The sequence below is a fragment of the Schistocerca americana genome, chromosome 2, assembly GCF_021461395.2.
Source record: "Schistocerca americana isolate TAMUIC-IGC-003095 chromosome 2, iqSchAmer2.1, whole genome shotgun sequence".
In the NCBI taxonomy this organism is placed as follows: domain Eukaryota; kingdom Metazoa; phylum Arthropoda; class Insecta; order Orthoptera; family Acrididae; genus Schistocerca; species Schistocerca americana.
In genome coordinates this window covers 605921223-605942874 of record NC_060120.1, presented here as the reverse complement: position 1 = coordinate 605942874, position 21652 = coordinate 605921223, and the positions used below count along the sequence as shown (strand labels likewise).

The window sequence follows — 21652 nt, the reverse complement described above, 5'->3', positions numbered from 1 at the left end:
TTTTTCATAAAAACAGTTAATTACAGATGAAACTACTGGGTCCCGTCTACAGCATATTATCACTTGTTCACGCAGCTTCACAATGAAAGCTGCACTACTTGTCAGGTAACTAACAGAAATTTTCAACCCCTGTATCTGTAAACACAGATAATCTGAAAAAAAGAGTTACTAATAAATAATGAGGTATGTCTTTAATTTTCTTCTGAACTAGTTTGAGATTCCCAATTCCTTACTTTATGTTAGACTAGCTGTTACCAACAGCTGTGTTTGCATATCGGCAGCTTTGTTATGATAAGTTATGGTCAGTAAGTAAGCTGCTGTACATGCAATGACATCAGCTACACTAATGTGTCTGCCTGTTTGGGACAGCATAGCATATGAAGTGCTTTCAACTCTCCCTCCTCCCAAGTTGTCCCAACGCAAGGTGCACTGGCATGCGTAGCGACACTGCCGAGCAGTGCATATAGAGGGGCATGGGCAGGAGTGCATATCTGTGCATCATGCTCTTGAAATAGTGTGAGGGTATGGACTAAACACATTGAAGATTGTATAAGCACTGTATTCATTATTTTGAATCTTATCAAATAGCATGTATCAACCTATAAAATCATTTTCACAAAGCGTCATGCATAATGTGCCAGTTTTTCACACACCTCATTGTTTACGATGTCATATATCCTGAACCATGTGTTGTACAATGATATAACTTTGCAGCTACATTCAGTGGTATATGTGAACACTGTCAGCAAAATGTGTCATGAATAAGTAGTAAATCAAAACGACATGCCTGATGGGAAAACCAGAGGGGAGGGGGTTTCACTGAGATAAAGAAGTTTGCTGCAAGTCACTACGTACTGTTATTCTCAAAACCTGGATGAATAAAATCTGGGTATTTGCAAGTCGCAGCCTACACTACTACTTCATCCCTGTCACCACACCTCTGATACATAGGTTCTTATTGCCACAGTGATTCTTTCCAGAATCAAGACAAAGTTTGGCTGAAATCAAACCAGCGCTCCAAAAGGAGATGTGGAACGTACATACATACATTTTTGCAATATGTATGGGTATCTTTTTTTTTTCATCATGCAGTTTTGATACAGTGCCCCTAACTATGCTTACGTAATCTGCAAAAACCTTGTGAAAATACATCTAGTAATTTAGAATAAAAGCGTGTCCAAAAACAAACAGGCAGGCAGACAGACAGATACACAGTTTTTCAGATTTATTATTAGTATAGACGGAAGCTTGTTGCACCAGACTACGTAACTTCACTTTGAACCCACAACAAAGAGGCAAACACTACATGAATATTATATTTGTGTCTTGTATTCCAATTCTGTAGATCACAGCTAAACTGAAACATATCTTTATCATTGACTATAAAAAGCAATTAAGAGTAAATGTATTTGGAAGTTTGTGTAAGAATTAAAGATCTTTAAATAGGCTACTGCAAGATGTGCAGTTATCTACTTTGCACAATATTTTTACTGGTCACTTCTACTGAATAAATACTGTATTTAATTTAGGTGCCTTGCTTCAGAAGATAATTATATAACACAACAGGGAGTAGAAATATGCAAAATTGGCAATTCTCAAAATTTTAGATGAGAGATGCTTCTTTGGAAAAACATGCTGAAATGAAGTTTTTGATTAGTTTCTTTGTGTGTAGACTCGATTTTAATTTTTTATCCAGCTGAGCCTCAAGTAATTTTAAATACACAAATAAATTCTAAAGGTGGCAGAGGTAAAATACAGGGAGCAAAAGCCCATTTACAATTTGTACAGAAACCAGATGGCAGTTATAAGAGTCAAGGGATATGAAAGGGAAGCAATGGTTGGGAAGGGAGTGAGACAGGGTTGTAGCCTCTCCCCAATGTTATTCAATCTGTATATTGAGCAAGCAGTAAAGGAAACAAAAAAGAAAAATTCGGAGTAGGTATTAAAATCCACGGAGAAGAAATAAAAACTTTGAGGTTCGCCAATGACATTGTAATTCTGTCAGAGACAGCAAAGGACTTGGAAGAGCAGTTGAACGGAATGGATAGTGTTTTGAATGGAGGATTAAGATGAACATCAACAAAAGCAAAACGAGGATAATAGAATGTAGTCGAATTAAGTTGGGTGATGCTGAGGGAATTAGATTAGGAGATGAGACATTTAAAATAGTAAAGGAGTTTTGCTATTTGGGGAGAAAAATAACAGATGATGGTCGAAGTAGAGAGGATATAAAACGTAGACTGGCAATAGCAAGGAAAGCGTTTCTGAAGAAGAGAAATTTGTTAACATCAAGTATAGATTTAAGTGTTAGGAAGTCTTTTCTGAAAGTATTTGTACGGAGCTTAGCCACATATGGAAGTGAAACGTGGACGATAAATAGTTTAGACAAGAAGACAGTAGAGGCTTTCGAAATGTGATGCTACAGAGAATGCTGAAGATTAGATGGGTAATCATGTAACTAATGAGGAGGTACTGAACAGAATTGGGGAGAAGAGAAATCTTTGGCACAACTTGACTAGAAGAAGGGATTGGTTGGTAGGACATGGTCTGAGGTATCAAGGGATCACAAATTTAGCATTGGAGGGAAGTGTGGAGGGTAAAAATCGTAGAGGGAAACCAAGAGATGAATACACTAAGCGGATTCAGAAGGATGTAGGTTGTAGTAAGTACTGGGAGATGAAGAAGCTTGCACAGAATAGAGTAGCATGGAGAGCTGCAACAAACCAGTCTCAGGACTGAAGACCACAAAAATAACAACAACAACAACTTATTTGTAATCAGGGGATTAAAATACCACAGAATATGAAAAGAGAAATTTATATAAAGTCCAGAATAAGTCTAGACCCAAAGTTACTTGCATTTACCAAAAAGTACTACAATATTTTAAGGAAAATCACTAAATTGTACAGAAACATGCACAAAAAAAATTACTAAGACTATATGAAATGGATCACTGGACAAACAGTTTGTGTACAAGATACTGTAACAATTAAACTAAAGGAAAATGATGTGGTTGATATTTCAGAAGTTGCAAGTGTTTTAACAATCAGTTTCTCAATGTAGCAGCAAAAATATGGTTAAAGGTTCAGTTGAAGAAACAAGAGCATATATTAAAAATTGTCATTCCACAAAACTTTAATCAACTAGAAGCGGCACCAACCTCCTCCACTTCAATTAATAGAATTCAAAAATTTCTAAGAAATGAAAGCACGAATGGTGTTGGAATTTCAAACAGAATGTTGGAACTTTGTTTTAACTTAATAAGTATTGTCCTCAGTGATGTATGTAATCCAGCAGGAAATTTTCCCAGACACATAATAATATCTATCTGTGGAACTTCTTTATAAGAAAAGTAACAAAAACTTAAATAAGTATCATCTAATTTCCTAACAGCTATCTTTTTCCAAAATATTTGACAAAGTAATGTACTCCAGAATACTCTCACATTTAATTGGTAACAATTTACTTAGCACATTGCAGTTTGCATTCAAGAAGGATTACTCAACTGAGAATTCTACTTATAAATTCAGTCACCAAATATTACCGGCCTTAAACAATAAAATACAGCCACATGGTATTTTCTGTGATCATTCCAAGGGTTTGATTGCATAGATCATGTTACTCTCCTGCAAAAACTTGGGTTTTGTGGAACTGATGTCTTTAAACACGACTAGATTAGATTAGATTAGATTAATACTAGTTCCATGGATCATGAATATGATATTTCGTAATGATGTGGAACAAGTCAAATTTTCCAATACATGACATAATTAAGTTAATTTAACAACATACTTAAGTTAATATAACAACTTTTTATTTTTATTTTTTTTTGTTAATTTATATCTAAAAATTCCTCTATGGAGTAGAAGGAGTTGTCATTCAGAAATTCTTTTAATTTCTTCTTAAATACTTGTTGGTTATCTGTCAGACTTTTGATACTATTTGGTAAGTGACAAAAGACTTTAGTGGCAGTATAATTCACCCCTTTCTGTGCCAAAGTTAGATTTAATCTTGAACAGTGAAGATCATCCTTTCTCCTAGTATTGTAGTTATGCACACTGCTATTACTTTTGAATTGGGTTTGGTTGTTAATAACAAATTTCGTAAGAGAGTATATATACTGAGAAGCTACTGTGAATATCCCTAGATCCTTAAATAAATGTCTGCAGTATGATCTTGGGTGGACTCCAGCTATTATTCTGATTACACGGTTTTGTGCAATAAATACTTTATTCCTCAGTGATGAACTACCCCAAAATATGATGCCATATGAAAGCAATGAGTGAAAACAGGTGTAGTAAGCTAATTTACTAAGATGCTTATCATCAAAATTTGCAATGACCCTTATTGCATAAGTAGCTGAACTCAAACGTTTCAGCAGATCATCAATGTGTTTCTTCCAATTTAATCTCTCATCAATGGACACACCTAAAAATTTGGAATGTTCTACCTTAGCTATATGCTTCTGATTAAGGTCTATATTTATTAATGGCGTCATACCATTCACTGTACGGAACTGTATGTACTGTGTCTTATCAAAATTCAGTGAGAGTCCGTTTACAAGGAACCACTTAGTAATTTTCTGAAAGACAGTATTGACAATTTCATCAGTTAATTCTTGTTTGTCAGGTGTGATTATTATACTTGTATCATCAGGAAAGAGAACTAACTTTGCCTCTTCATGAATATTGAATGGTAAGTCATTAATATATATTAAGAACAACAAAGGACCCAAGACTGACCCTTGTGGAACCCCATTCTTGATAGTTCCCCAGTTTGAGGAATGTGCTGATCGTTGCATATTATGAAAACGGCTTACTTCAACTTTCTGCACTCTTAATTAAACCACTTGTGCACTGTCCCACTCATGCCACAATATTTGAGCTTGTCTAGCAGAATTTCATGATTTACACAATCAAAAGCCTTTGAGAGATCACAAAAAATCCCAATGGGTGGTGTTTGATTATTCAGATCATTCAAAATTTGATTGGTGAAAGCATATATGGCATTTTCTGTTGAAAAACCTTTCTGGAAACCAAACTGACATTTTGTTAGTACTTCATTTTTACGGATATGTGAAGCTACTCTTGAATACATTACTTTCTCAAAAATTTTGGATAAAGCTGTTAGAAGGGAGATTGGAGGGTAATTGTTGACATCAGATCTATCCCCCTTTTTATGCAAAGGTATAACAATAGCATATTTCAGTCTATCAGGGAAAATGCCCTGTTCCAGAGAGCTATTACACAGTTGGCTGAGAATCTTACTTATCTGTTGAGAACAAGCTTTTAGTATTTTGCTGAAAATGCCATCAATTCCATGTGAGTTTTTGCTTTTAAGCAAGTTTATTATTTTCCTAATTTCAGAGGGAGAAGTGGGTGAGATTTCAATTGTATCAAATTGCATAGGTATGGCCTCTTCCATTAACAGCCTAGCATCTTCTAATGAACACCTGGATCCTACTATATCCACAACATTTAGAAAATGATTATTAAAAATATTTTCAACTTCTGACTTTTTGTTCGTAAAGTTTTCATTCAATTTGATGGTAATACTGTCTTCCTGTGCTCTTGGTTGACTTGTTTCTCTATTAATAATATTCCAAATTGTTTTAATTTTATTATCAGAGTCGCTGATTTCAGACATGATACACATACTTCTGGATTTTTTAATAACTTTTCTTAATATAACACAGTAGTTTTTATAATGTTTGATAGTTTCTGGGTCACTACTCTTTCTTGCTGTCAGATACATTTCCCTTTTCCGGTTACAAGATCTTTTTATACCCTTAGTAAGCCATGGTTTGTTACAAGGTTTCTTAGTATATTTAACTATTTTCTTGGGGAAGCAGTTTTCAAATGCATTTACAAAAATGTCATGAAATAAATTATATTTTAAATTGGCATAAGGTTCACGGTACACCTCATCCCAGTCTAACTGCTGTAGGCTTTCCCTGAAATTTCCCATTGTTAAATCGTTGACTGAACGTACTATTTTGGAGGACTGTTTAGTGTTGCTGAGTGGAGCTATGTCATATATTGTAACTAGCTGTGCACCAAGATCAGAAAGACCATTCTCAACAGGCTGAGCATTTATCTGGTTAAACTTCTCTTGGTCTATAAAGAAGTTATCTATCAGTGAGCTGCTATCCTTTACCACCAGAGTAGGAAAATCAATAACGGGTGTCAAATTGAAAGAACCGAGTAATACTTCAAGGTCATTTTTCCTATTACTCTCTTTCAGAGAATCTACATTGAAGTCCCCTCAAACAATAATTTGCTTCCCCCTGTCTGACAGATAGCACAACAAGGAGTCCAAATTTTTCAGAAATAGATGAAAATTTCCTGATGGGGACCGATATACAGTTACAATTATAAATGTGCCTTTATTTAATTTAAGCTCACAGGCACATGCTGGTTTCAATAATATTTAACAAACTGAACACAAAATGTGTACTGGGTAATTCAAATAATGCTACAAGGAGAAGAAATTTCAGTGACTGGGGAGAAATCATGAACAGAGTCCTTCAAGTTTCAATTTTGTGTCCACTCTTATCCTTCATATACAGGGTGGTCCATTGACAGTGATCGGGCCACATATCCCACAAAACAAGCATCAAACGAAAAAACTACAAAGAACGAAACTCATATATCTTGAAGGGGCAAACCAGATGGCGCTATGGTTGGCCCGCTAGATGGCACTGCCATAGGTCAAACGGATATCAACTGCGTTTTTTTAAAAATAGGAACCCCCATTTTTTATTACATATTCATGTAGTACGTAAAGAAATATGAATGTTTTAGTTGGACCACTTTTTTCGCTTTGTGATAGATGGCGCTGTAATAGTCACGAACGTATACGTATGGTATCAAGTAACATTCTGCCAGTGCAAACGGTATTTGCTTCGTGATACATTACCCATGTTAAAATGGACCGTTTACCAATTGTGGAAAAGGTCGATATCGTGTTTATGTATGGCTATTGTGATCAAAATGCCGAACTGGCGTGTGCTATGTATGCTGCTCGGTACCCTGGACGACATCATCCAAGTGTCCGGACTGTTCGCCAGATAGTTACGTTATTTAAGGAAACAGGAAATGTTCAGCCACATGTGAAACGTCAGCCATGACCTGCAACAAATGATGATGCCCAAGTACGTGTTTTAGCTCCTGTCACGGCTAATCCGCACATCAGTAGCAGACAAATTGCGCGAGAGTTGGGAATCTCAAAAACGTCTATGTTGAGAATGCTACATCAACTTCGATTGGACCCGTACCATATTTCTAGGCAACAGGAATTGCATGGCGATGACTTTGAACGTCGTGTACAGTTCTGCCACTGGGTACAAGAGAAATTACGAGACGATGACACATTTTTTGCAAGCGTCCTATTTAGCGACGAAGCGTCATCCACCAACAGCGGTAACGTAAACCGGCATAATATTCACTATTGGGCAATGGAAAATCCACGATGGCTGCGACAAGTGGAACATCAGGGACCTTGGAGGGTTAATGTATGGTGCGGCATCATAAGAGGAAGGATAATTGGCCCCCATTTTATCGATGGCAATCTAAATGGTACAATGTATGCTGATTTCCTACGTAATTTTCTACCGATGTTACTACAAGATGTTTCACTGCATGACAGAATGGCGATGTCCGGCACATAGTTCGCGTGTGGTTGAAGCAGTACTGAATAGCATATTTCTTGATGGGTGGATTGGTCATCGAAGCACTATACCATGGCCCGCACGTTCACTGGATCTGACGTTCCCGAATTTCTTTCTCAAGGAAGTTGAAGGGTATTTGCTATCGTGATCCACCGACAACACCTGACAGCATGCGACAGCGCATTGTCAATGCATGTGCGAAAATTACGGAAGGCGAACTACTCGCTGTTGAGAGGAATGTCGTGACACATATTGCCAAATGGATTGAGGTTGACGGACATCATTTTGAGCATTTATTGCATTAATGTGGTATTTACAGGTAATCACACTGTAACAGCATGCACTCTCAGAAATGATCAGTTCACAAAGGTACATGTATAACATTGGAACAACCGAAACTAAATGTTCAAACATACCTACATTCTGTATTTTAATTTAAAAAACCTACCTGTTACCTTCGTCTAAAATTGTGAGCCATATGTTTGTGACTATTACAGCGCCATCTATCACAAAGCAAAAAAAGTGGTCCAACTAAAACATTCATATTTCTTTACATACTACACAAATATGTAATAAAAATGGGGGTTCCTACTTTAAAAAAAATGCAATTTATATGCGTTTGACCTATGGCAGCGCCCTCTAGTGAACCAACTATAGCGCCATCTGGTTTCCCCCTTCAAGCTAGACAAGTTTCGTTCTTTGTAGTTTTTTCGTTTGACGCTCATTTCGTGAGATATTTGGCCTGGTCACAATCAATGGACCACCATGTATGTGAATGATCTTCCACTTAACATCAATCAAGCGGAATTCTTAATTTTTACAGACGTGACTAGTGTCATCATAAATCTCATTAGAGAGGAGCACCAAAAAAGACTGTTAAAAACACACTATACTCAGTCCTGTACAACAAATAGGGTCTTACCGACTACTGACGCAGCATCTGTGCAGGAATCAGTAAATAGGGCTCCAAATTTTTGGCTGTACATATTGATGAAAATTTCAACTGTACGAAACATATCACACCAATATCACATCACTGAGATGCTCAAATACTTAAGTTCAGTTATTTTTACACTCTGAATATTTCCATTCTATAATAAATATCTTGTGTAATAATTTTCTGGGGTACTTCATTCATTAATAAGAAAGCACTGACTGCACAGGAGCAAACAGTAAGAGTAATATACAGTATTCACCAGCAATCATCATCATGCAGGTACCCCTTCAGAGTTAGAAATTTAGACGCATTACGCAACACATATGTACGCTAATAAAATTCATCATAAATAATCTTTCACAATTTGAGAAGAACAATGATGTCCATGCCTATGACAACTGGAGGAAAAAATGACATTTATGATCCATTATTCATACATCGAGTGCCATGTGGCCGCTGGCTGCTACAGCAGGTGGCTTTGCTGTGCAGCCACCCACCTCATGGCCATCAACTTGTTAAAGCTGCAAATGGCTCAAAAATTAATTCAATATGCACTAACAAAAATTTTTATTGTTTCCCCAATAAAATAAATTGTATGACAGGTATAAATGCAGGTTTTTATTCTACTTCTCCATTTTATTAATCTACAACATCCTTCATTTCTAATATTTTTACGATTGTCACAACCGAATTTCATTATTAGTTGCATTTGGTCCTTACCAAATAGTTTTCCAACTTTTTTCCCCACAAGAATATACAATTGACAAACATGCTGTTCTCACCAATGTCTACTACTGCTATCATATCCAAAATTTACAACGAAAGATATGTTCTATGATTTTTCTCCTGCTTCTAAACTAAAATTATAGTTGTATGTTATTTGAGGTATCATCTGTTGTGCTTAAACAATGCTATTAATGTTTCGAAACAACAGTATGTGGAGCAGATAACACATCCAATGGGATTTTGAATATTGCAACAGAAGCATATGAGGTGCAAATACAATTCTCCCCAAAACTCAAACAATGGAAAATCCACGACGGAATGTAACAATATTATGAAAAGGAAAGTTGCTACTCACCACACAGCAGAGATGCTGGGTCGCAAATAGACACAACAAAAAGGCTGTCACAAATAAAGCCTTCAGCCAGTAAGGCCTTCAACAACAGACGACACATGCACACACACATGCACGCACGCAAACAACACGTTTTGTGTGTGTACGCGCGTGCGCATGTATGTCTGTAATCTATTGTTGATGAAGGCCTAACTGGCCGAAAGCTTTATTTGTGACAGGCTTTTTGTTGTGCCTATCTGCGACTCAGCATCTCTGTTGTATAGTGAGTAGCAACTTTCCTTTTCATAATATTGTTCTCCCCAGAAGATTTGCCAAATTTGTGATTGTAGATAGGTGTTGAAAGTAACAACCTTGTTAACAGAATGGTTTGACTTTCTAAGTGTGAAGGTGCTGCTTGGTAAATGACAGTAGTCACTTTATCGACACAATGTTTGTCTGAGAAAAATGGAACCTTACAATATATTGTTGGTTTAAGTACCAACGGTTCCCTTCGTGGTCTTTCCTCTTAATGAGCAAATCCTGTCTTGCGCAAATCAAGCTGTCAGTACACTGTTGATGCTGCTTCTCCTTACAAGTGCCAATGTTCCAAAGCATTACTATTTCAATTTGGTCAGTAACACAATGATATACCTTAGTGACCACCAGATTACACTTTACTGGCTCATATGTTGCAGAGTGTAACACTTAATTATGATTATATGTTGTTTTTTTTTTAGTAGTTTGTTTTTGTGCAACATAATAAATGGTATTTTTAGGCCTAGGATGGAATATCAACAATATGAAAAGGACAGATTGCTAATCACCACATACAGGAAGTGTGGAATCACAGACACCAATGAAATGACTATTGAACCTGTAACCTTCAGACAAAAACATCCTCCTCCAGAAGCAGAAGAAAGAAACACACACACACACACACACACACACACACACACACACACACACACAAATAGCTACTGTTTATGGCCACTTGGGTCCAAGTGGTCATAATAGACATTAGCCGTGTGTGTGCGTGTGCGTGTGTGTGTGTGTGTGTGTGTGTGTGTGTGTGTGAGAGAGAGATCTTTTGTTTCTTCTGAAGAAGGGGGTTTTTGTCTGAAAGCTAAAAGTTTAGCACTCCGTGTCTCCCCTAGGTGGTGAGTAACAAGCTATCTTTTTCATACTATTGTTAAATGATGTTTGTGTGGCAGATAGCATACTCATAGAGCATGTAAAATGATCTCCAGTCTTATCAAACTTAGAATATAAATGTTTACCAGTGATTACACTATCATCACACAACCTGTGCTACAGAGCAACAGTTGTCACGTATGAGAGGACCTACTACTCTTTCTACTCCTACGTGACGTCTGTGTCTATAGTGTCAACATTGAAGATATGAAACTTCACCTGCATTGTTTGCAAAGCTACCATTTTGAAGATCCATTAAAATATGAAATACGGCAGAGCAAAAGAGAGAGCTTTCCAAATTTATTAACATTCAACTTATGGAATTGATTAATAACTCATACCTTTAAATTGCCAATTCTAGCTATTATGAGCTGAAAACATGTTTCCACAGTTTCATGCTGTAAAACCGGGTTGTCTCTGAACTTGAGGTCTTCTAGGCTTTTTAGTTTTTCCAGTTCACTGATATACTTCCACTGAAATTTTTTAAAGAGGGAAATGAGTATTTATTGACAATATATATTAAGTAATTATTACTATGGGAAAAATAAACACACACACACACACAAACACACACACACAGAAATGAAGAGTGGGTGGGTGGGAGGGAGGGAGGGAGGGAGGGAGGGAGGGAGAGGGAGTGGGAAGGGGATTGGTGGAGAGAGAGGGGGGAAAGAGGGAGGTGGGAAAGAGGGAGGGGGGAAAGAGGGAGGGGGGAAAGAGGGAGGGGGAAAAGAGGGAGGGGGAAAAGAGGGAGATGGGGGGGGGGGGGGAGAAAGAGAGAGTCTTTTGATTAAAATAAAATCACTGACAGCAGGTGTTCAGAAGAAGGTGGAATTTTTGAAATAGTATACCAACTGCTGGTGTCACTTTGATGTTGATGCTAGCAAGCAGTAGCATTACTTAGTTTGTGCACAGTGTTTAGCTAAGGTTGCTTTCTTACAGCTTTCTTTGTAGAAGTGAACAAAAACTACCTACCAGTGTATGACTATATATACTGAATATAATAGAGGGAAACATTCCACGTGGGAAAAATATATCTAAAAACACAGATGATGTGACTTACCGAACGAAAGTGCTGGCAGGTCGATAGACACACAAACATACACATGAAATTCAAGCTTTCGCAACAAACTGTTGCCTCATCAGGAAAGAGGGAAGGAGAGGGAAGGAGAGGGAAAGACGAAAGGATGTGGGTTTTAAGGGAGAGGGTAAGGAGTCATTCCAATCCCGGGAGCGGAAAGACTTACCTTAGGGGGATAAAAGGACGGGTATACACTCGCGCGCACACACACACACACACATATCCATCCACACATATGCAAACACATCGTTCCTCATTTTCTGTACTAACCAATACATTGTCAGGTTTACGTGTGTCCTCATGTACAATAATATGTAAACATGCTTGTGTTTGCATATGTGTGGATGGATATGTGTGTGTGTGTGGGCGCGCGAGTGTATACCCGTCCTTTTATCCCCCTAAGGTAAGTCTTTCCGCTCCCGGGATTGGAATGACTCCTTACCCTCTCCCTTAAAACCCACATCCTTTCGTCTTTCCCTCTCCTTCCCTGTTTCCTGATGAGGCAACCGTTTGTTGCGAAAGCTTGAATTTCATGTGTATGTTTGTGTGTCTATCGACCTGCCAGCACTTTCGTTCGGTAAGTCACATCATCTGTGTTTTTTAAGTATATATACTGAAATATTTTTATTAATTTGGTTTTCAACTTTGCCTATTTTGTAGGTGCTTCTGTTAGCTGATACATAATTATTGACACAGTTCTTTAGACAATTTGACCAGACAGCAAGAGATCTTTTTATTTCACTTTTTAGATCCAAAACGGACTGTGCTTGTTGTGTATGGATGCCAAGAGAATTGAGTACAGTCACTTTAGTGTGAATATAGGGCAGTGGCAGGAATGCAGACCTCCAGTATACTGACTGAATGAATACCCTTTGTGCCTTAACAACAGGTGCTGCCCTTTGTTGAAATTACAACTGAGCAAGTAGGAACCATCTCACCTTTTGTTGGACTACAGCTGACCTCCCAGCAAGGTACAGATTTCCACAGAGGTCCGGATTTCTAGCTATTGAAAGCTCCTATGTTAGGTGAGTATGGTGCCCTTCCAAGAAGTGGCAGCTAGATTGGGAAAGAAGGCCAGTGGGGATTCTGTATGGTTACCACCAGGTCTGTTCCGAGAAATGGAATAAGGTTTGCTTGCAGCTACTGAATTCAGTGTATGGAAATGACTGCAAGCTGTGGCTTATATTAGCACCACTGATGCCTACTGCCTACATTCAGTGAGCATCTTCAGTTCCTTTCAGTGGCTGGCTGAAGTGATGAAGGCTGTTAGCCTCTTTCATGGTATGAATACAGACTCCATCACTTGTAGGATTGTCAAGGACCAACTGTGGTCCTTTCATTGCAGACACATGGAAGGCTTAAACCAGAGGCTCCATTAACTCTGTGACTATCTCAGGTGCTGATTTCTTGATCTGCACTATCGGGGTGAAACAGTAGGCCCCTTCATAGGTTACACATCCCAGAAGTAGCTACTTTCGTAGTGGGTACATGTGGCATGCAGATGAGAGATTCCCTAGGTCATAGAATCCTCTCAGTATACTGGACGGTCAGCTAGGAATAGTACACCAAGGAATCATGTGTAGGTTACATGTAGTTGTTACAAAGGAGAGTGAACATCTTTGTAAGCCGCATGAAGAAAATTTAAAACTAAAATCAGTGAACTGGAGAAGCTTTCAGGGTAAAGTTCCAACATTATTAATAACTCATTAGTTGTAACACACACACATGCAATACTAGGAAATGGAAAATAAACCAAAAGGATAGAATGGATACTAATGGCAGAAGTGTATTTTTAGCCACAAAGAATTTCATAATGTAAACTCCAGGCAGGAAAATCAACAATGTAGGAAAAGACAGATTGCTTACCTTTGTGAAGAGACCTTAAACTGCAGACAGGCACAATTAAAAAGACACTTACATAAAGCTTTCGGCTACAGCCTTTATCAGTAAAAGAGAGACGCATACCATTCATACAAGCAAGCAAGCACACATCATGCACATATGACTGCCAATGCCAGAAGCTCAGGCATCCCAGCCAGAGCTGATGGTATTGGCAGTCATGTGTGCAAGATGTGTGCTTGCTTGCTTGCTTGTATGAATGGTGTGCGTCTCTCTTTTACTGATGAGGGCTGTAGCCGAAAGCTTTATGTAGGTGTCTTTTTAATTGTACCTGTCTGCAACTTAAGATGTCTTCATTATGGTAAGCAGCAATCTGTCTTTTTCTACATTGTTGAACTTTGTAATGCCTAATGAGATATTATGAAGTCAGAATGCAATGCAGTATGGGTGAAGACAAGTGCTAAGGTGAGACTGAGATGGTTTTGAAATGTTACCATCCACTTGCATTAAGTGTTTAAGTGGCAGAATGCTTGTAAGAAAACCAGGAAAATATCTTCATTCCCCTATCGGGCCATAGTGATGAGAGGAGAGAGTGGAAGATGCATACATTAAGAATAAAAGACAAGGACAAAGCATTTTGTGACATTGTATTAAACATATTTTCAAAAAATCGTTTAGAGCATTTGGTGAAACACCCAACTTACTAGGGAAACTTATTTGATTAGTTAGCAATGAGGAGGTCTGAACTTTTTGATTAAGTGAACATAAAGACAGGATTTTTTTAAATCACATTTTGTTCGCTTTTGTTCGTTGAATCTGCTCGGGGCGGATGTCGTAAGACATCCGTTTAAGTTCGTTGTTGATCGATTAACCCAGTTTTTTTTTTTTTTGTTTTTTTTTTTTGTTTTATTATTACAGAGGGCAGCTAACCCTCTGACTGAACACGCTGAGCTACTGTGCCAGCTATCCAACCTAAACTATGGTATCAGTTTTTGTGCAGAGAACATGGCCACAGGGCACAAGTAATGATAAAGTCACCAGTAGGATTAATAAAGGACAAGGTGCAAATAGAGCAATGAACTCTGTTCTATTGAACAAAAGGCTAAGAACAACAATGAAGAAGAGAATGTAAAATATGGCCACAATATTCAAATTACAGAAAAGGCCCATAAGAACAACCGAAGTAATAATAATTGGGATAATTCTAAAATTCTGTTTAAAGAACCTGTGATCCTGACTGCTCCGTCAGAGTGTAATTATTACACTAACAACTGTAGTCATGATCATAGAACAAAAGTCAACTCAACTTTTATGTACGAAGAAAAGTTAAACAAAAAATTCAAAACAGTATTTCCTACCTGAAAATCAATATGTAGAATAAACTGCTCAAGGAAACATAAGACATAATTAGAACCAATATGTTTAAAGAAGGCAGTTACGTCTTTTTCGGAAAAGGTTATGTCAGAAGTGTTCAAGAGTCATAGAACAAACACCAAACATTACCACCAACTGCTTCTACCCCACCATTCACTAAGTGATATGTAGAAGGCGAGGTGGGGCAAGGGGAGGAGGTTGGAGGGGGGGTGGGTGGGTGGAAGGAGCTTCTGTCATCACTATTAAACCCAGGAATGTGTTTCTTCTACTCTAAGGTGGAGCAGGCAGCATAACTGGGCTGGTTTTACAAGATGTTGAAAGCCATTCTCAACACTGCAAGCGGAATACTACTACACAGTATGCCTCAATGACGTATGTTTGATGCTACCATAGCATATTATTGAAAAATGAAAATTAAACACATTTTATGAGATCATGTAAAAGCATCATTTTCCCTTGATGTGTTGATAAAGGGCAGTTGTTTCACTGTGTATGCATAATAGCAAGATGTAAGGTGATAGTTAATTATTACCTTAAGTGATGCATACCTCACTAAGAGCAGAACAAACATTTTGCATCTTTTCTTTAAGAACTGCTCAGTTTCTGTAAGTTTTAGTGAAAGCAATGTCATGTGTTCAGGCATTCTGATTACTATAAAAGTGTACTTAGTTAATACCAACATCACTGATGTTATTCTCTGAAAGATGCAGCTGTTTTAATGATGGAAAAAGTTCAGTCTTCTGTTGTTCATTCTCCAGCGGGAAGGCAATATCACTCACACCTGTGTTTGAGATGTTCAAAACTTCTAACCTGTTAGGAAAAAAATTAAATCATGCCAATAGGAATCAAATAACATGTATGTATTACAGGTATGACACTTATTTCCATTACAGAAACATGACAGTCAAAAACAACGAACATAAATACCATTTTTCAATTAAAAGCATCCAAGCAAGATTAAAAGGAAGATGATGAAGTGACTTTAAAAGATACAGCAATATTCATCACATCTATTTGGTCATATAAGGTAAATCTTTTCCAACCTTAATTATAATGGCATCACAATTGGAAGGAAAACTTACGTATTAAGTTTACCAAGTTTGTTGATTTCATGCCAGTGTCTAATTTTATTTCCTTCCAAATCTAAAAGTCGGAGGTTCTGTAGAATATTTGGGGGGGGACTGCTTAAAGTCGTTATGCAGTTGAAGGGTACCTAGAAACAATATCACAGTTTCAACCACTTTATAGTACAAAAAGTGCACAATATATGATTATTATTTCATTTTATGACTTATCTGACCTATGAACTATTGCTGTTGGTGTCTTCACCCTCACTTGCTCATTTTGTTGTAATTTTCTTATGCTTACAGTTTTTGTTTCATCTCAGGTTTCAGTTTAAATATACTGAAATGTATGACCACAAATCACACGGACAGAAACTACCTGACTGATACTTATCTGAGGCAGTGATAGATTTCTTTGCAAAAAAGAAACCAGTTTCTCCATCTAGTGAAATCTGATCCAGTTGACAATTATTAAAGAAATGAGAAAAAAATTAGTCTCTTACCACTGAATAGAAAACTAGCAAGAAGATTTTGGTGAATATTTTTTTGGTTATATGGAGCTAATATTTTTAAAGTTTGTGTGCTGTGATGCTCATCAACTGGCCCTCGCTCATCAACTACATGTTTTGTCTTTTCTTTCCCCAAGTCCTCTTGAATGTTTACCTACATGTTCCAGTTTTTTGTTGGCACTTGGTCAGCTTCTAAAGACTGTGCTTAAATTCATTTACTGTTGTAATACCACAGCACTCTCTTGAAAGCCAGTTACAACAGTCAGCTGCTAGCAGCACTTGTGATCAAAAATTCATTGCTTCTCTGTATGACATTCTCAACTTAGGCAAAAGATGCAGAAGCTACCAGTAAACAAACATAAGAGAGACAAGTAGACAGGATGTATCAGTAGGAATGGCCAATATTCAGGGATATGACAGAAATGATCATTCAAAGCAAAAACAATCTTGTAAAAATGGGCTCTGAAATGCATAACTGAAGAGCCATGAACACTTCACCTTTGACACCTCTTTGCTTTCCATAATTCGAGAGCCGTAGTATGGACTGAACCAAGAAAACATTGTCCAGTAGTAAACATGAGCTCATAAGTCCAAACCTTAATAGCTATAAGCACTTTTTCATCTTTGCTACTGTGAAACATATCTCTTCTGCTGATAAAGTACTCATAGCTCTTATGTCATCCATTTTAGAGCCCATGTTTACTAAACTTCTTTGCTTCAAATGTTTGTTCCTGTCATATTCCTGAATACTGACCATTCCTCCTGGGACACTTTGTATAATGACTTTGAAAATTTAAATAAAAATTGCATTTTTACAGGCAGAATTTAAAAGTATTCATTACGAAATAATGTAGTTGTTACTGTCACAACTACATTGCGTTCATGATGGACACTAAGGGAGCAAATATTATATCTGGCTTCCATGTACTCAAGCGAGACATTGTTATTTTGATTCACACACAGATAAAGTGATGATTCTAAATACTTTTTCAACAACATTAGGAGGAGGATAGACTGCAACTAACTGTAAAAATAATCCACTGAGTTGCAGACAGACACAATGAAAAGACTGTTACACATTAATAGCTTTTGGCCAAAGCTTTCTTCAGCAAAGAAAAAGAAACACACACACACACACACACACACACACACACACACAAGCAAGCACAGCTTATACATACATGACCGCTATGACTGGCAGCATCTCACACACACACGACCGCTTCCACTGGCAGCCCTGAGCGGATTCTGGTCAGAACTTTGTTTAACAATCTTTCTGTTGTGCCCGTCTTCAATTCAGTGGGTTATCTTAACAGTGAGTAACAATCTATCCTTTTCCTAATACTGTTGGTATTACAACCTGGAATTTGCACTGTTTTAACACTTTTTCAATTCTGAATATTCTAGCTTTTGCCAAAATATTCAATGATACATGGGTTCCCTTCTGCCAAGATGATCCATTACTCAAACATAATTTATATACGTTCATGCAAACAATGGAAAATCCAGGATAAAATGCAACAATATTATGAAAACAATAGTTGCTACTGGCCATATAACAGAAATACTGATTTGCAGATAGGCACAACAAAAAGACTGTCACAAAATGAGCATTTGGCCAACAAGGTCTCTGTCAAAAATAGACAGCTGACACACACACACACACACACACACACACAAAATCACCACAGCCTCTTGTAGCTCAAGCCAGACTGTGAGCAGCAGCGCATGGTGGGAGAGGCAATCAAGTGGGGGTAAGGAGGAGGTGGGGTCAGGGAAGGGGAGGGATAGTATGGTAGGGGTGGATGATGGTAAAATGCTGCTAGGGCTACATACAGGGACAAGTTGGAGGGAATAGGGCAGCTACATGCAGAGTTGGGAGGTTAGACACGGATGGTGGGAGGAGCTTAGCAAAAAAGGAGAGAAGTAAAAAGACTGGGTATGTTGGTGGAATGGAGGGCTGTGCGTGTTGGAAAGGGAACAGGGACGAGGCTAAATGGGTACGCACAATGACTAGCAAAGGATGAGGCCAGGAGGGTTACAGGACTGTAGGATACATTGCAGGGAGAGCTTCCACCTGCACAATTCAGAAAAGGCTGTGAAGCAGTCACTGAGATGAAGAATATCGTGATGGGTGGTGTGCTCAGCAACAGGGTGGTCCAGTTGTTTCTTGACCACAGTTTGTCAGTGGCCATTCAAGTGAATAGACAGCTTGTTGGTTGTCATGCCCACGTAGAATGCAGCACAGTGGTTGCAGCTTAGCTTGTAGCTCACATGACTGGTTTCACAGATAGCCCTGTTTGAAGTGGAGGTATTGTTAGTGGTTGGTAGGTTTGATACGGACAGAGGTACTGATGTAACCACCTTTGGAGTGGAGGTCTACATTGAGAAAGATGGGTTGTTGGATTGAGTAGGACCACATGAAGCAAACCGGAGAGAAAGTGTTGAGGTTCTCGAGGGCTGTGGGTAGTGTGTCCTCATCCTCAATCCATATGACGAATATGCCATCTGTGATGATGACGATGATGATGATGATGATGATGATGATGATTAGTATTAAAGTCTGCTGTCCTTCCCCACCAATTTAGAGGATGAGGCCTGACCGTTTTCAAAATTTCATCACTCTTTTAACACTGGTATCGGTATCTGCGAGGATGGTGGGTAGATCTCCACAATGAATCTGAAAGTGGTGAGAGGTTTAGGATTCTGAGGGTTTAGGAAGGATTCCTCTATATGGCCCATGAAAAGTTTGGCACAGGATGGTGCCACGAGGGTGGCATACCCCAAATCTGTTTGTAGGTACGTCTTCAAAGGAGAAGTAATTGTGGGTGAGGATATAGTTGTTCATGGTGACTAGGAAGGATGTTGTTGGTGTGAAATCTATCGGGCATTGGGAAAGGTAGCAATCAATAGCAGTAAGGCTATGTGCATTAGGTATGTTAGTGCAAAGGGAGATGACATGAATTGTGATTTACCAGGACACTGTGTAGTAAAGGAATAGTAACTGTGGAGAGTAAGTGGAGGAAATGATTGGTATCTTTTGTACAGGAGGATTGGTTGCAGGTAATAGGCTGAAGGTGTTGGTCTATGAGAGCAGAGATTCTCTCACTGGGTCATAGTAACCGGCCGTAACGGGGCACCCTGAGTTGTTGGGATTATGGACTTTAGGAAGCATGTAGAAGGCAGGAGTGTAGGAAGTGGTAGGAGCGTGAAGAGAGATGGATTACAGGGAGAGGTTCTGGGATGGGCCTAAGGATTCCATTTCTGGAATGGGGCTACTGTGGCAGGGTATGGAGATGTGTGAATCTGACAGCTGGTGGAGTCCTTCTGGCAGGTAATCATTGCGGTTCAAGACAACAGGAGCACAGCCTTTGTTGGCAGGAAGGATTATACGATCGGGATCAGTTTTTAAGTGGTGGATTGTAGTTCTTTCTGCAGATGTAAGGGTAGTTTACATGTTCAGGGATCTGGGGAATGATGGCGAGGCAAGGTTTGAGGTTACTAAATTCTAGAAAGTTAACAAGGGGTGATTTGGGGGGCAGTGGGGGTGGTTCACAGTTGGATGGAGGAGTGATCTGAGTCAGACAGGATTCAAAATTGGTCTTTGGTTGAGTCTGATTGGTACGGCTGGTGCCAAAAAAGTGTTGCCACTGTAGGGGCCAGGAGAAGGAGAGAAGGGTTTTAGATGCGAGGCTAAGGGTTTTGGGGGAATGGTTTGCAACTGTGTTTTGGGTCTGTTTATATTCTGGATTCTGAGTGGTGGTGGGAGGGAGTTTTGGAGGGTGAGGTAAATGTAGTAGTCTGCAAGACAGGGTTTGCCAACTATGAGAGGACATGGGGGAGGTTCGGAAGTTGTTGCAGAGGTGGTGGTAACTGGTAATCCAAGGCAGGAGTAGGAAGTGAGCAGGATGGAGAGCTTTTTGAGGTGGTGTTGTGCATGTCCCTCTAGTTCCTGGAGGGCAAGCGTTTCAATGTGTGTTACAGGATCCAGGAATTTGGGATCTACATGAATACTATGCAAATCACATTTAAGAGCCTGGCACAGGGTTCAACGAACCATCTTCACAATTCTCTATTATTCCAATCTTGTATAGCATGTGGAAAGAATGAACATTATCTTTTTATAAGAACTCTGATTTCCCACATTTTATCATGGTGATCGTTTCTCCCTATGTACATCGGTGTCAACAAAATATTTTCGTATTCGGAGGAGAAAGTTGGTGATTGGAATTTTGTGAGAAGATTACGCCGCAATAAAAAATGCCTTTCTTTTAATTATGTCCACCCAAAATTCTGTATCATTTCAGTGACACTCTCTCCCTTATTTCGTGATAATACAAAACATGCTGCCCTTCTTTGAACTTTTTTGAGGTACTTCGTCAATCCTATCTAATAAGGATCCAACATCGCACAGTAGTATTCTAAAAGAGGTGGGTTGGTTGGTTCAAAAGAGGGGGGAAGGAACCAAACTGCTAGGTCATCAGTGCCTCGTTCTGATTAAAATAATTCCACAAGGGTGGGAGTAAAATAATTGAGACATACAAAACACAGCTGGAAGAAAAGCAGGAGAAAACCACAAGAATGACAGAAGGGCAACAAAGAATAAAATGGACAAAATCAGACAAGAAAACCACAGAGACATGCAAGAAACACGTAAAAGAGATCAAAACAAGAAAGCAGATTACCATGGCTAGTTGACCATGAGAACAAACATGAGAAGCCAGCCACTCTGCAACACATTAAAACCTCCACCCTAAAAGCACTAGGGTGGAGGACACAAGAGGGACAAAGGACATTCGCTAAAACTTAGATCAAATGATAAAACCCACCCTCACGAATAAAACATAAAACTTAAGCCGCTGTTGAGGCAATGTAGCCCAACACCAAAGATAGGGTGCTGGGAAAGTTAAAAGTCCACCACAGAGCAGCTA

The 21652-nt window shown here is 38.6% G+C and overlaps 1 protein-coding gene across 3 annotated transcripts in view; it reads right to left on the bottom strand.

Annotated features, from left to right (window-relative positions):
• Window positions 1-21652, bottom strand: part of LOC124595823 (tubulin-specific chaperone E) — a 67820-nt gene that overhangs the window by 6441 nt on the left and 39727 nt on the right. For all 3 annotated transcript variants that reach the window (XR_006978251.1, XM_047134717.1, XM_047134716.1), the window contains exons 6-8: window positions 16231-16361; window positions 15829-15958; window positions 11196-11327 (exon numbers count right to left, since the gene is read on the bottom strand). Coding sequence is in view for 2 of the 3 variants with exons in the window: in XM_047134717.1 (XP_046990673.1) it covers window positions 11196-11327; window positions 15829-15958; window positions 16231-16361 (393 nt within the window). In the remaining variant the exon portion in view is untranslated. The remainder of the gene's footprint in view (window positions 1-11195; window positions 11328-15828; window positions 15959-16230; window positions 16362-21652) is intronic.